The 12,279-nt window shown below is 41.7% G+C and overlaps 3 protein-coding genes across 4 annotated transcripts in view; all 3 read right to left on the bottom strand.

The window, feature by feature from the left end:
• The window catches only part of LOC130201187 (interferon-induced protein 44-like), a 127,584-nt gene that overhangs the window by 91,985 nt on the left and 23,320 nt on the right, over positions 1–12,279 (bottom strand). The window lies entirely within an intron of this gene.
• LOC130201185 (uncharacterized) lies at positions 537–4,335 on the bottom strand. Of its 2 annotated transcripts, none has more exons than XM_056425946.1 (4): positions 3,921–4,335; positions 2,672–3,220; positions 2,296–2,582; positions 537–1,374 (listed from the first exon to the last, which is right to left on the bottom strand). In XM_056425946.1, exons 1-4 carry the CDS (start codon positions 4,086–4,088, stop codon positions 951–953), a joined length of 1,428 nt encoding a protein of 475 aa, XP_056281921.1. In that variant the 5' UTR covers positions 4,089–4,335; the 3' UTR covers positions 537–950. The 2 variants fall into 2 exon arrangements, with proteins under 2 accessions (XP_056281921.1, XP_056281922.1); XM_056425947.1 differs by having other exon boundaries at positions 2,422–2,582.
• Positions 6,119–8,207, bottom strand: tpgs1 (tubulin polyglutamylase complex subunit 1). Its single transcript, XM_056425959.1, has 2 exons — positions 7,858–8,207; positions 6,119–7,333 (listed from the first exon to the last, which is right to left on the bottom strand). Exons 1-2 carry the CDS (start codon positions 8,205–8,207, stop codon positions 6,667–6,669), a joined length of 1,017 nt encoding a protein of 338 aa, XP_056281934.1. The 3' UTR covers positions 6,119–6,666.

Here is a 12,279-nt window from a genome sequence, read left to right as displayed (position 1 = left end):
ATGCTTTTCTTTGAAAAATAAGGACATTTCTAAGTGATCCCAAACTTTTGAACGGTAGTGTATATATATATATATAATATATATATATTTACACATATTATACATAATATATATATATTTACACATATTATACATAATATATACATATATTTACACACATATATATATATATCATATTATATATACTACTACTACTTATTGGAATGCTTTCCTTCTTGATTGATATATATATATATCATATCATATATACTACTACTACTTATTGGAATGCTTTCCTTCTTGATTGATTGATATATATATTTATAATTATTCATATAAATAAAAGACTAATTATAAGCGATGACTGAGTACTGCAGTGTCAACTTGTGGTCATAGAGCTGAACTGCATGTAACACCGTTTCACAGCATTCGTCCAATAAGTCCTAATAAATCTTTTCTTTTTTTCCTTTTCTAACAATTGGGTAACAAATATTGACATGACACACCAGCCTAATAAAAGATTCGATGAAACCATACTTCAATAAAGTCGTCGTTAAAACAAAACTGCAATCTTTATGCAATGATGCATGACATAAATAAATTTACAAAACTGAATAAAAAGAGCACATCATAGTCATGATGAATACAGAAACTAGACCGCCATGATAGTAGTCCCTATCATGAAAAATACAACTTACGAGTTGGAACTTGTGACGATTGGCCAGAAGGGGGTACCAATGTAAACATGTGTTTCTCCCTAAATAAAATAAATACTTTCTGCCCCCAAGATGTATTACGATTTTAGAACATCTCAGACTTGTTTCGAGGACGTCGGATTTAAAATGATCGTGAACAACCGCCATGCTTTAACATGCCTGGATTACAGTTGTAATTAATACACACATTTGAACAAATCAAAACAATTAATATAACGCAACAACAAATGTTTACCAGGATTCAAAATAACGTCTTCACATGTTCTGCTCCTGAAAATAGTCACAGAAGAGTTTCCGGGTCTCCTCAGCACGACCCTGGTCCACACCGGTGGAGGGAAGTGGCGCGTGGCCGGGCTGAGGGCTCTCCGCCTCGGCCACCTCCGCCTGCCACTCCGCTCTGAAGGCGTCGCCGTGGGACTCGCACACGTTGTGCAGAATGCAGCAGGCTAGAATCATGGTGGGCACCACGTCCAGCCCGCAGTCGTTCCTCTTGCTCAGACACTGCCAGCGGGCCCTCAGCCTCAGCAGCGCCTCCGAGGAGGAGCGCAGCGCTCGGGCGAGCCGTCGGTTGAAGAGCCGCCGCGGCTCGGCCGGCACCGGCTGGCAACCCCTCTCCTCGGGGTAGGCCTTCATCAGCCAGCTCTGGAGAGGGTAGCAGGCCTCGCCCAGCAGCACGTACCTACACACAGCAGGAGGTTCAGTCAGTTCAACTACGACTTAAAAAACAAAACGCATGCATTCAATTGAACCAAAAACAAACAAATAGGCATTTAGCTAAATTATACTGTCTTTCAAAGACACTGTTTTCACCTTCAACTTTAAATTGCCTTTTTACCATAGATAGTCGACAACAATGTCATCACGGATTTAACTTTGTCAGACTTAACGTGTATTGGTAATAGTGTGAAATCATGTCGGATAACATTTAAAAAATTCTAAACCATAGAAGAAGAAAAAAATATTTGATCCGATATATTTATCTTATGCATTTTTCATTTTATGTTTGTAATTTTGTAAAATATTATTTAGATGGAGGCTTCAAATAAGCCTAGTTTTGGTCTCTTCCTGCACTGAGATATTTATTTATCTCTGTTGTGATTTTTATTTTGTTTATTGTTTTATTGTTTGGCTTGTGCAAATAAATAAATAAATATGGAAAATTGAGTATTGGATTATTACTGCGAATTATTTATTTTAAATTTATTTTGAATGTATTTAACCAGGAAATGCCTCATTTAGATTTAAAATCTCCTTTACAAGAGTGTCCTGGCCAAGACAGCAGCAGTAGCACATTACATAATGTAATAAAAGTTTGTGAAGTTAAAATGTTTATTTTGGGATGCTCCTTTACGTCTATTGATCGTGGCCAACAGCTCTCATCCGGGAGTTAATTTGTGGAGCGAGGGAAGTTTATGGAAGAGACAACCGATGAGAAAAGGTTCTGTCAACCTCGACTTTATTAAGATATCAGACAGAAAGCTGCAGCTGAACTATGAATACAACACGCAACCTTTTATTGTTAAAACAACACATACGATGATATCATATACACCAGCAGTGTGTGTGTACACTCGTGTGAGATGGTGTGTGCATGTCAAACCTTGCCACTCCATCATGAAATTGGCTTTTCCAAGACGTGGAGATTTCATAGATGGTGTTCATCTGGAAATACGGTGGATTAAAAATGCCAGAAAAAATTTGACTGCGATCCTGAGCCGACGTGTACCTGAGCGGTTTTCCCATGAAGGCGGGTGGCGAGCCAGGTGACAGGCCGCCGTCTGCAGCCGTGGCCCACAGCGACGAGTTCTGGAGGACGTCCGCCGGCTCCGTCCCGCCTGGGAAACTGGCACACACGTCCCAGAACTGCCCTCGGCCGCCGACCACCACCTCAAAAAACACCAAAGAGGACGAAGAACTAAAAAAAATGGTGGACCGATGCGAGTGTATCGTGGGCGGCGGCGTGTGTGTGTCCATACCTGAGTCAGCACCGAGAGCCAGCCGGCCGGGTTGGCGTAGTCCGACGCGTTGTCCGACGGGGTGATGATGGCGGTGTGCAGCGTTGCCACGGCGGCAACGCAGTGAGGAAAGCCCCATTTGGACAGGAAGAGCTGCGCCGAGGCCTCCAGCTCCCGCTCGCCGGGCGGCCGCAGGTACACGGGAACAAGCAGCGCCACGATTGCGTGACACATGTCCCGGACACACCTGCATACGGTGGACTTGCCCACACCGAACAGCGCGCTGATGGTGCGGTATTCCACGTTGGACGCCAGGCGCCACAGGGCCACGGCGACGCGCTTCTCCACCGGCAGCGCCAGGCGAAAGCTGGTGTCCTGGCGGGCGAGGCGGGGCCTCAGCCGGTCGCACAACTGGAGGAACGTCTCCTTGCTCATGCGGAACTTCTCCAGCCAATCGGACGGCTGGAATTCCGTCATGGCCACGCGCTCCCACCAATCGGTGGTCCGGGTGGTGGTCCAGGGACGCGTGCGGATGCGGTCGTCGGAGCGGACGCCTCCCGCTATCATCATCTGAGGAAGATCAGTCAGAACAATAAATATTAACTTTTTTAATTAATTCACACATTTTCCGTCTCACGAAAGTAAATACAAAATTCAATTTCAAGCCTCTATTATGACTATCATGCATTTCTTTTCTAATTGCTGTCGCTGTGTGGAAGAATCCTGCTGCTGCTTTCTTAAATAGAGAAATGTTTGTTTGTGTTTATTTAACAACAGCAATAAAGACAAGGACACATTATATCAGATACATTTTTATCATATACTTAAATTATATATATCCATGAATATAAATACGCAAACTGCTCTGGTTGGTAAAATGTAAAAAACTATTATTACGTATACACTAGATATAACACATAGTTACGTCTTTTCTTAAGCTATGTGTAATTTACTTCACACATTTTGACAATTTTATAGCAATTTCTTAAATACTGAAAAAAAATAAAAGGACATTGTGACACACTTATTATCATTACAAAAGATATTTCACACTTATGTGTGGGAATAATAATATTTCCTATTATTATTACATTTATAGCATTTGTATTATTATTATGATTAGGATTTTGTTCTTATCTTACTAAAATATATAAGTCTTACATATATATCCTTTAGATACGTCAGTGACCCCAGGTCATGTACACGCATGGCCGCGGTCACGTGAGGGTCTAGCGCGAGCCAGAGAGGGAGGGGGGGGGGGGTCACTGACCATGAGCATCCTCCTCTGCCTCTGGAAGGAGTGCTGTTGGTGTCTGACGCGCCTCTGGATCTCTGCGCGCCTCTGCGCATGCGCGTTGTTCAGGTCTCTCCTGCGCTTCAGCAGCACGTACGTTGTCAGGAGCACGAGCGCGCGCCGCTCCTCCTCCTCTCCCTCCATTCCCGCCGGGTTAGTTCACCGAGAGGCCCAGACAGACAAACAGGCAGACACACAGATAGACACACAGATAGACACAAAGACAACCGCAGTGGTCCTGGCGCTGCTGTCACTTTCACCCTCGAGTTATGGGGGAAACCGCGCGCGCGTGGATGCACTTCCGTCTTTTTTTCCCTCTTTCCGGTCACTTCGCGAGCCACGGCGGTACTTCCGGTCGGCGGGCCGCAGACGGAGCGAGCGGTGAAGGCTCTCAACGAGAAGTGAGACGATAGTCAGACGTGTCACGTGAGCCGTTTCTTAAGTCACGTGATCATGTAAAATGGGCGTAGAACTTTATCGTCGATCACTTTTCCATACTGATCCATATTTAAAGTATTTATGGACAGATACTATATAATATAGTAGTAGTAGATTGCTATAAAAGTGCTTTCCTCTTAAATGTGTTACGAGTTTCTCTGGATTGTCTCTAATTTACACTTAAAAGACACGTTTTTGAATTATTACATTTCAAATATTACATAGGACTTGCTTCACATGTTTATATGAATGCTGTTGAAATAAGTCTTTAACTTAATTTATTCCAGTTTCAGCAAAAAATTGGGATGTTTTAATTCCCAGAAGTGTTTTCTATGCTCATTTAAGTCAATGTCGTTCTTCTCCGTCCCCTTTAGTTTGACCAAACCTGCAGTCTTTTCCTCCTTTTAGGACACTTGCAGAGGAAGTATGGTGGCCTCCATGGTCAATCCTCGGTGTTTCAACCTTTTCTAAGTGAATCCAGGATAAGAAGAAGATAATTACCTTCGCATTGAAAATGCGGAAGGTTATGTTTTGATCGCCGTGTATTTATTTATTACCTTCGCATTGAAAATGTGGAAGGTTATGTTTTGATCGCCGTGTATTTATTTATTTATTTGTATGCGTGTTATTCGCATAACACAAAAAGTATTAAACCGAATCGCATGAAATTCGGTGGGATGATTGGTTATTATCCGGGGACCATTTGATTAGATTTTGGGATCAATCGGGTCAAAGGTCAAGGTCATGAAAAGGTCAAAATCTTCTTTTTACCATAGCACGGTAAATTTTTATCCAATTGGCATGCAACTAATGCCAAAATGTTCATAATTCAATGCCAAATCTTGTGATGTGCGAAGGTATGCGCTCTACCGAGTGCCCGATCTAGTTACCTTCGCATTGAAAATGCGGAAGGTTATGTTTTGATCGCCGTGTATTTATTTATTTATTGATTTGTATGCGTGTCATTCGCATAACACGAAAAGTATTAAACCGAATCGCATGAAATTCGGTGGGATGATTGGTTATTATCCGGGGACCATTTCATTAGATTTTGGGATCAATCGGGTCAAAGGTCAAGGTCATGAAAAGGTCAAAATCTTCTTTTTACCATAGCATGGTCAATTTTTATCCAATTGGCATGCAACTAATGCCAAAATGTTCATAATTCAATGCCCAATCTTGTCATATGCGAAGGTATGCGCTCTACCGAGTGCCCATTCTAGTTTATTTATTTATTTATTTGTATGCGTGTTATTCGCAGAACTCAAAAAGTATTGAACCGAATCGCATGAAATTTGGTGGGATGATTGGTTATTATCCGGGGACCAGTTGATTAGATTTTGGGATCGATCGGGTCAAAGGTCATGAACAGGTCAAAATCTTCTTGAATCGCATGAAATTTGGTGGGATGATTGGTTATTATCCGGGGACCATTTGATTAGATTTTGGGATCAATCAGGTCAAAGGTCAAGGTCAAGGTCATGGAAAGGTCAACATCTTTTTTTTACCATAGCACGATACATTTTTGTCCAATTGGTATGCAACTAATGCCAAAATGTTCATAATTCAATGCCCAATCTTGTGATATGCGAAGGTATGCGCTCTACCGAGTGCCCATTCTAGTTCAAAGATGTTTTGGCTCTTGTTTTTTTTTTACGCCTACTTCAAATCTTTTTTTGCTCCAATTTGTCAGTGTTTGGAAATCTGTGACGTTCAAAATAAATGAAAGAAATCAGTGAACATTGCATGTTTATTCCCCCCCAACATATGTTATGATACAATGAGATCTGTCTCCTGTCAAACTAGTTTTATAATACATTGTTAACAGAGTAAATAAATAAAATAATGCAATACAATCGACACTGAGCTCCTAATAGACATTCCTCTCAACAACAAATATATAATTTATTACAAGCTTGTTTGGTTGGATTGCATTAGATGCAGACCAGTACAGAGTTACGTTCTAATATGAGCATTTTATGGAAAAGGCTGAATAATGAAAAAATATATATATCTCAAAATACACTTAGTAAGGAACTCCTTGTCCTTTCCACAGAGCCACAGCAGATGCTGATTTATTATATATATATATTCAACTTTAATAGGTGCAATATATAGGCAAAAATGAGTGTAATAGAATTATGGGATATAGTTGGAGGAGGTGATATCTGTGAGTGTAGGTCAGAGGTTAGACGAGCTACTGTACACAGAAGGCATATATTTACTCTAGTATATACTTTATATTGTTGTACATTCATAAACTATGTGGATATTGACATGAGACCTAGGACACGACTTTCACTCGAGTGATGAAAAGTTTCGCCGCAGCGTTCTCAAACTCCTTGGCGTCCATGTTGCCGCCCGGGCCCCGGGTCTGCGCCCCGGCCATGGCCCGCCCCAACATGTGCGGCGAGATCTTGGCGCTGGCCTCTAGGTACCGGAGAGCCTTGGCGTTGGCCTCCGGACAGGAAGTCTCTTTGGTGTTGCCGTTATCGCAGCGGTCCATCGCCTCGCGGCCTCGGGACGTCTCCAGGGCCTCCTTCAGGGTCCCTAGCACGGCGAAGCACAGCGCCCGCGAGGCCGGGCCCTGGTCCGGGCAGCACACCTCGGCGTAAAGCCTCTGGGCCTGCCGGATGTAGTCGGAGAACACGGCGCACGTGAGCACGCCGTGACGAAAGATGTCGTGAGGCACAGCCTCGTGGTCTTGGCAATGGAGGCGTTGGAGGAGCGGAGCGGAGGTCGAGGCGGGGACTCCGCCCTCGCTGCACAGACACTGGAGGGTCTGTGTGTAGAGGCCTCCCTTAACCCCTCCTCCGCCTCCTCCTCCTCCCTTTGTCGGGCTGTCGGTGCTGGAGCCATCGGGGCATTCGGGAGCGTCACCTGAACGCCTCACGGGCCCGGTGAGGTTCAAAAGGTCAAAAGCCACACGAACATTGTTGCTGAAGGCAGATCTGTAGTAAAAAAAATGAGAGATGGGGTGCAAAGAGAAAACAATGATTCAGTTAAAATGTTTGTTATTGACAAATTAAATTCCATTAAAAAATATCTAAATATCTCAAAACCTAAACTAAATACATTTACATACATTAATAATTAAATCAACCATTAGTTACAATATGTCTAACTCGTATGCATTGAGGTTTGTTATTAGTCACATTGTCAACAATTTTACAGAATATTGTGCATCATAGCTTTATTGATCCTAATAAAGGATTATCTAATCTAATCTAATCTAATTGTAGCACCAATATTATTGTGGCCTGCAGGTTGTGATGGTATTGTGAGTTATTCTAAAAACACCCACGGCTATAATAATCATTTATTGATCAAATCCTTTTGATATAATACTATTTATTTCACAGGGATACTAAGGAAAATTATAGAAAACAGACATTATATTAAAATGTGAGTGTTTTGCTCACAGGGCCCATTAGAATAATGTAAACTAATCTAAAGTCATGTCATATCTCTCTACCTCTGGGAATGGTGCGCCAGCCTCAGGTGCCACATCGCCCGGTTGAGACGCTGCTGCTCCTGCGCGCCGCCGTTGTTCAGCTGGTCCACGTCGCCGCCTCCCGCTGCGCCGGTCTCCGTCACCGAGGACAGGTTGCAGAAGTGGTCAGCGAGGAACCCGATGGGGTCGTCCGACCTGGCCTCCACCATCTTCAAGATGGCCCCGCGGAGCAGCTCCCCGACGCCGGCCTGCGACAGGAACTCCCTGTCGCCGTCCGACCGGGCGGCTTTGCCCTCGGGCATCCGTGGAGGAGGAGGAGGAGGAGGAGGAGCAGCGGCGGCACCGGACCCGCGCTTCTCCTTGTCCGCCATGACAGATCACGTCATCGGAAGTGATTCACCGCCGGGCGGGGAGACACGAAACGGTTCCCGCGGGTCTTTTTAAAATGTATTTCCATTCAATGAAGTTTATTTTATATAGCCCAATATCACAAATTACGAATTTTACTCAGAGGGCTTTTATACGGCAAAACGGCTAGAAAATAATGTGCAGCGAAATCAGTCCGCTCCGTCGTGCCGGTTGCTAGGGAAGCCGTCTGACTTTTCTTTTTGCTAAAATAGCCTACTACTACTACCTCTAATCCATCGATTCCCAAAGTGTGGGCCGCGGCCCACTGGTGGGCCGTGAAGGTACTGCAGGTGGGCCGCGAGAGGTTATTTACAATAAATAAATAAAATGTTTTAAATTTTCAATTTTGAAAAGTTTGAAATTAATATAAAAATATTTATGATTTAAATTACGTGTTATTCTTTTATCTGACCTATTTTTCTGACCGCCAAACAAAACAATGTCAAATGGGGCGCCCTCTTGTAGTATTAACCCTTGTGTTGCCTTCGGGTCATTTTGACCCGAATCAATATTACACCCTCCTGCCGCCTTCGGGTTAATTTGACCCCATTCAATGTTTAATGTCGGTGTTCTTTCGGTAGTCAACAAACAAACATAAAGTGCCTCACACTTAAACTTGGAAAACAATATTAATTCTAATAATTTTCTGGAGGTTTTAATTGCTGGCGTCAAATTGAACCCAAAGGGTAAAATATGTTAGTAAATATAAAGGTAACAGGAGGGTGAAACATTGAATCGGGTCAAAATGACCCAAAGGCGGGGGGAGGGTTAAATATTTAATCGGGTCAAAATGACCCGAAGGCAACACAAGGGTTAAAGTAAATATATATGAGCTCCGGAGAAAATGGAATGCAAAACATACATTGTCGGTTAATACATTTTTAATCGGTTAAATTCTGAAGGTCATTTAATCATTCCTAGTTTATGTTTTGATCAGAGTTGTGATCAGCGCCGCCGCTATGGAGGACTCAAAATGACTTAAATAAATAAATAAATAAATGCATGAATAAATACAAGAATAATTGAATAAATGCTTAAATAAATGTATAAATAAATAAATAAATACAAGAATAAATGTATAAATACAGAAATAAATACAGCAATTAATATATATAAGTTATAACTCAACAGGACATCATTAAATAAATGTATTTCTACATTTCTGTATTTCTTCATTTATTTATATCTCTATTTATGTGTCCACACGTATTTCTTCATTTATTTATGTGTGACATTTACGTGTCCGTATATTCAAATGAGCTGGGCGGTCCGAACCTCATTGTTGAACAGGATTGGTCAAATCAGGGAGCAAGACAGAAGCAATCGATCCCTAGCACTTGGATCTGTAGACGAACAGCGTTTATTATGCATTCTTGTCTGTACATTCTAAATACTACTGTTGTTGAGTCACGGAATGTAATTTAAGGATGTTTTCAGCCGAGAAGTTAGTTGTTTAAGCATCAAATCTGTGGTCGGTTTATCGAGATTCAGTCTAATAAGGATATGCGACGGAGATTTGAGGTCCTGCTCGCGGGACCAGTGAGCTCCGGGCGGTCAGCGTGCTGTGTGGCCGCCGAGAGAAGCCTGATCTCGGCAGGACTTATTGAAATGCTCCGCTGGCTCTGACGTCTCCGTAGCGGCAAAACATGAGATATAATTAGGTTTTTGAGGATCTAAAGAGCACAACGAGTTTATTATTTACTAAAAGATAACGTTACGTCAATTTGACTGAGGGTTAAGATTCATAACTTCATATTGTAGCGACCCTGGGTCAGGAAAGCTACGAGACGTTGTATATTTATTATCGTTTATTCGTAGCCTACGCCAAACAACAGTGAACACCGCAACACATTCTACTCCACTGTAAATTATTTTACAGTGAATAATTTGAGTAAATTCATGCGCAAGAACAGTTGATGTGGTGACGTCACAAGACCAGAAAGACCGTCCTGCGTCCTCGAGAGTCTGGACTCCCAAAACCAGACTCCAAAGACCAGACTCCAAAAGAACACGAGTCTGTACTCAGTGTTCTTGGAATTGATAAACGGCTGAAGTCAAAAAGCTGTCGAGGCTAACTTCTGCTAACGGTGAGCTGAGCGAGTCAACTTCAGCGTCATGTGCCAGGCAGAAGTAGTAGAGCACAACACACCAGGTGCATCACACTCCGGTGACCAATCATGCTTCAGACAGAGGATCGGACCGCCCCAGCTCATTTGAATATATGTACACGTAAATGTCACACATAAATAAATGAAGAAATACGTGTGGACACATAAATAGAGAAATAAATAAATGAAGAAATACAGAAATGCAGAAATATATTTATTTAATGATGTCTTGTTGATTTATAACTTATATTTATTCATTCCTGTATTTATTTATTTATTTATACATTTATTTATACATTTATTTATACATGTATTTATTTATTTATACATTTATTTAAGCATTTATTTATTCATTTATACATTTATTTAAGCATTTATTTATTTATTCTTGTATTTATTCATGCATTCATTTATTTATTTATTTATATTTAAGTCATTTTAAGTCCTCCATACAAAACAGGCAGAACAAGAGATATATTTAATCGCTCAGCACCCCCCCCCCCCCCCTTAACACTTCTCGGGTCGCATCGCTCTGCCGTGATGCGCGCCGACACATCCGCGCACACAGGTGAACACACTCTCACTAGCACACCCCCCCCCCCCCGTCGACAACGCTGGTTGTGATTAAAGGCTTGAGTGGGCCGCAGAAGATTTTCAGATTTCAAATTGGGCCGCGGCATTCTTGAGTTTGGGAACCGCTGCTCTAACCTATTAGCTTTTTAAAAATTTGTTTTGTGTTTTTTATTGCACCACCATCTTTTACTGTGTATTTTATTTTGGCCCCTTTTATTGCCAATACGTTTTAATTGACTACTGTACTGCACTTTGTGACCTTTTGTCTGTGATAAGTGCAAGATAAATAAACGTTAGTTACCATCTGGCCACGATATTACTGTAAAGTGCAAATCATTGATTGAAGCATATGGAACTAGAACGGGCACTCGGTAGAGCGCATACCTTCGCATATCACAAGATTGGGCATTGAATTATGAACATTTTGGCATTAGTTGCATGCCAATTGGACAAAAATGTATCGTGCTATGGTAAAAAAAAGATGTTGACCTTTCCATGAACTTGACCTTGACCCGATCGATCCCAAAATCTAATCAAATGGTCCTCGGATAATAAACAATCATCCCACCAAATTTCATGCGATTCGGTTTAATACTTTTTTAGTTCTGCGAAAGATTTTGACCTGTTCATGACCTTTGACCCGATCGATCCCAAAATCTAATCAACTGGTCCCCGGATAATAAACAATCATCCCACCAAATTTCATGCGATTCGGTTCAATACTTTTTGAGTTCTGCGAAAGATGTTGACCTGTTCAAGACCTTTGACCTTGACCTTTGACCCGATCGATCCCAAAATCTAATCAACTGGTCCCCGGATAATAAACAATCATCCCACCAAATTGCATGCGATTCGGTTCAATACTTTGAGTTTTGCGAATAACACGCATACAAATAAATAAATGGCGATCAAAACATAACCTTCCGGCATTTTCAATGCGAAGGTAATAAGCACACAGCTGAAATACGTGTTTTAGTGGTACACAGCGTGAACTTTAACGCTTCTTGGAAGGCTGCTTTCACCTCACGTCATCTTTTCTATTTTTTTATAATAACAATTATGGGAACGCGTGTGCTAAACGTTTATTTTACGTCTATGCCACCTAACATTCATAACAAAACCATTCCAATACTTTGTGTGTGTTGATATCTTACTTTCAAGATGAGATATATGTAGAAGCCAGAAAGACATTCAGACACAATTTAGTCAAAACCAAATAAATATTGAGATAATTACCATGATATTTAATATGGTGAGTCATCTTTCATGCATCTAATGCATATATGAACTTAATAGAAGGCTAATTGGGAGAAGTGAATACAAAGAAGAAAAAACAAAAAATACTTCATTCGTT

This window comes from Pseudoliparis swirei, chromosome 11, assembly GCF_029220125.1.
Source record: "Pseudoliparis swirei isolate HS2019 ecotype Mariana Trench chromosome 11, NWPU_hadal_v1, whole genome shotgun sequence".
In the NCBI taxonomy this organism is placed as follows: Eukaryota; Metazoa; Chordata; class Actinopteri; order Perciformes; family Liparidae; genus Pseudoliparis; species Pseudoliparis swirei.
This window is presented reverse-complemented; position numbering and strand designations above follow the sequence as displayed.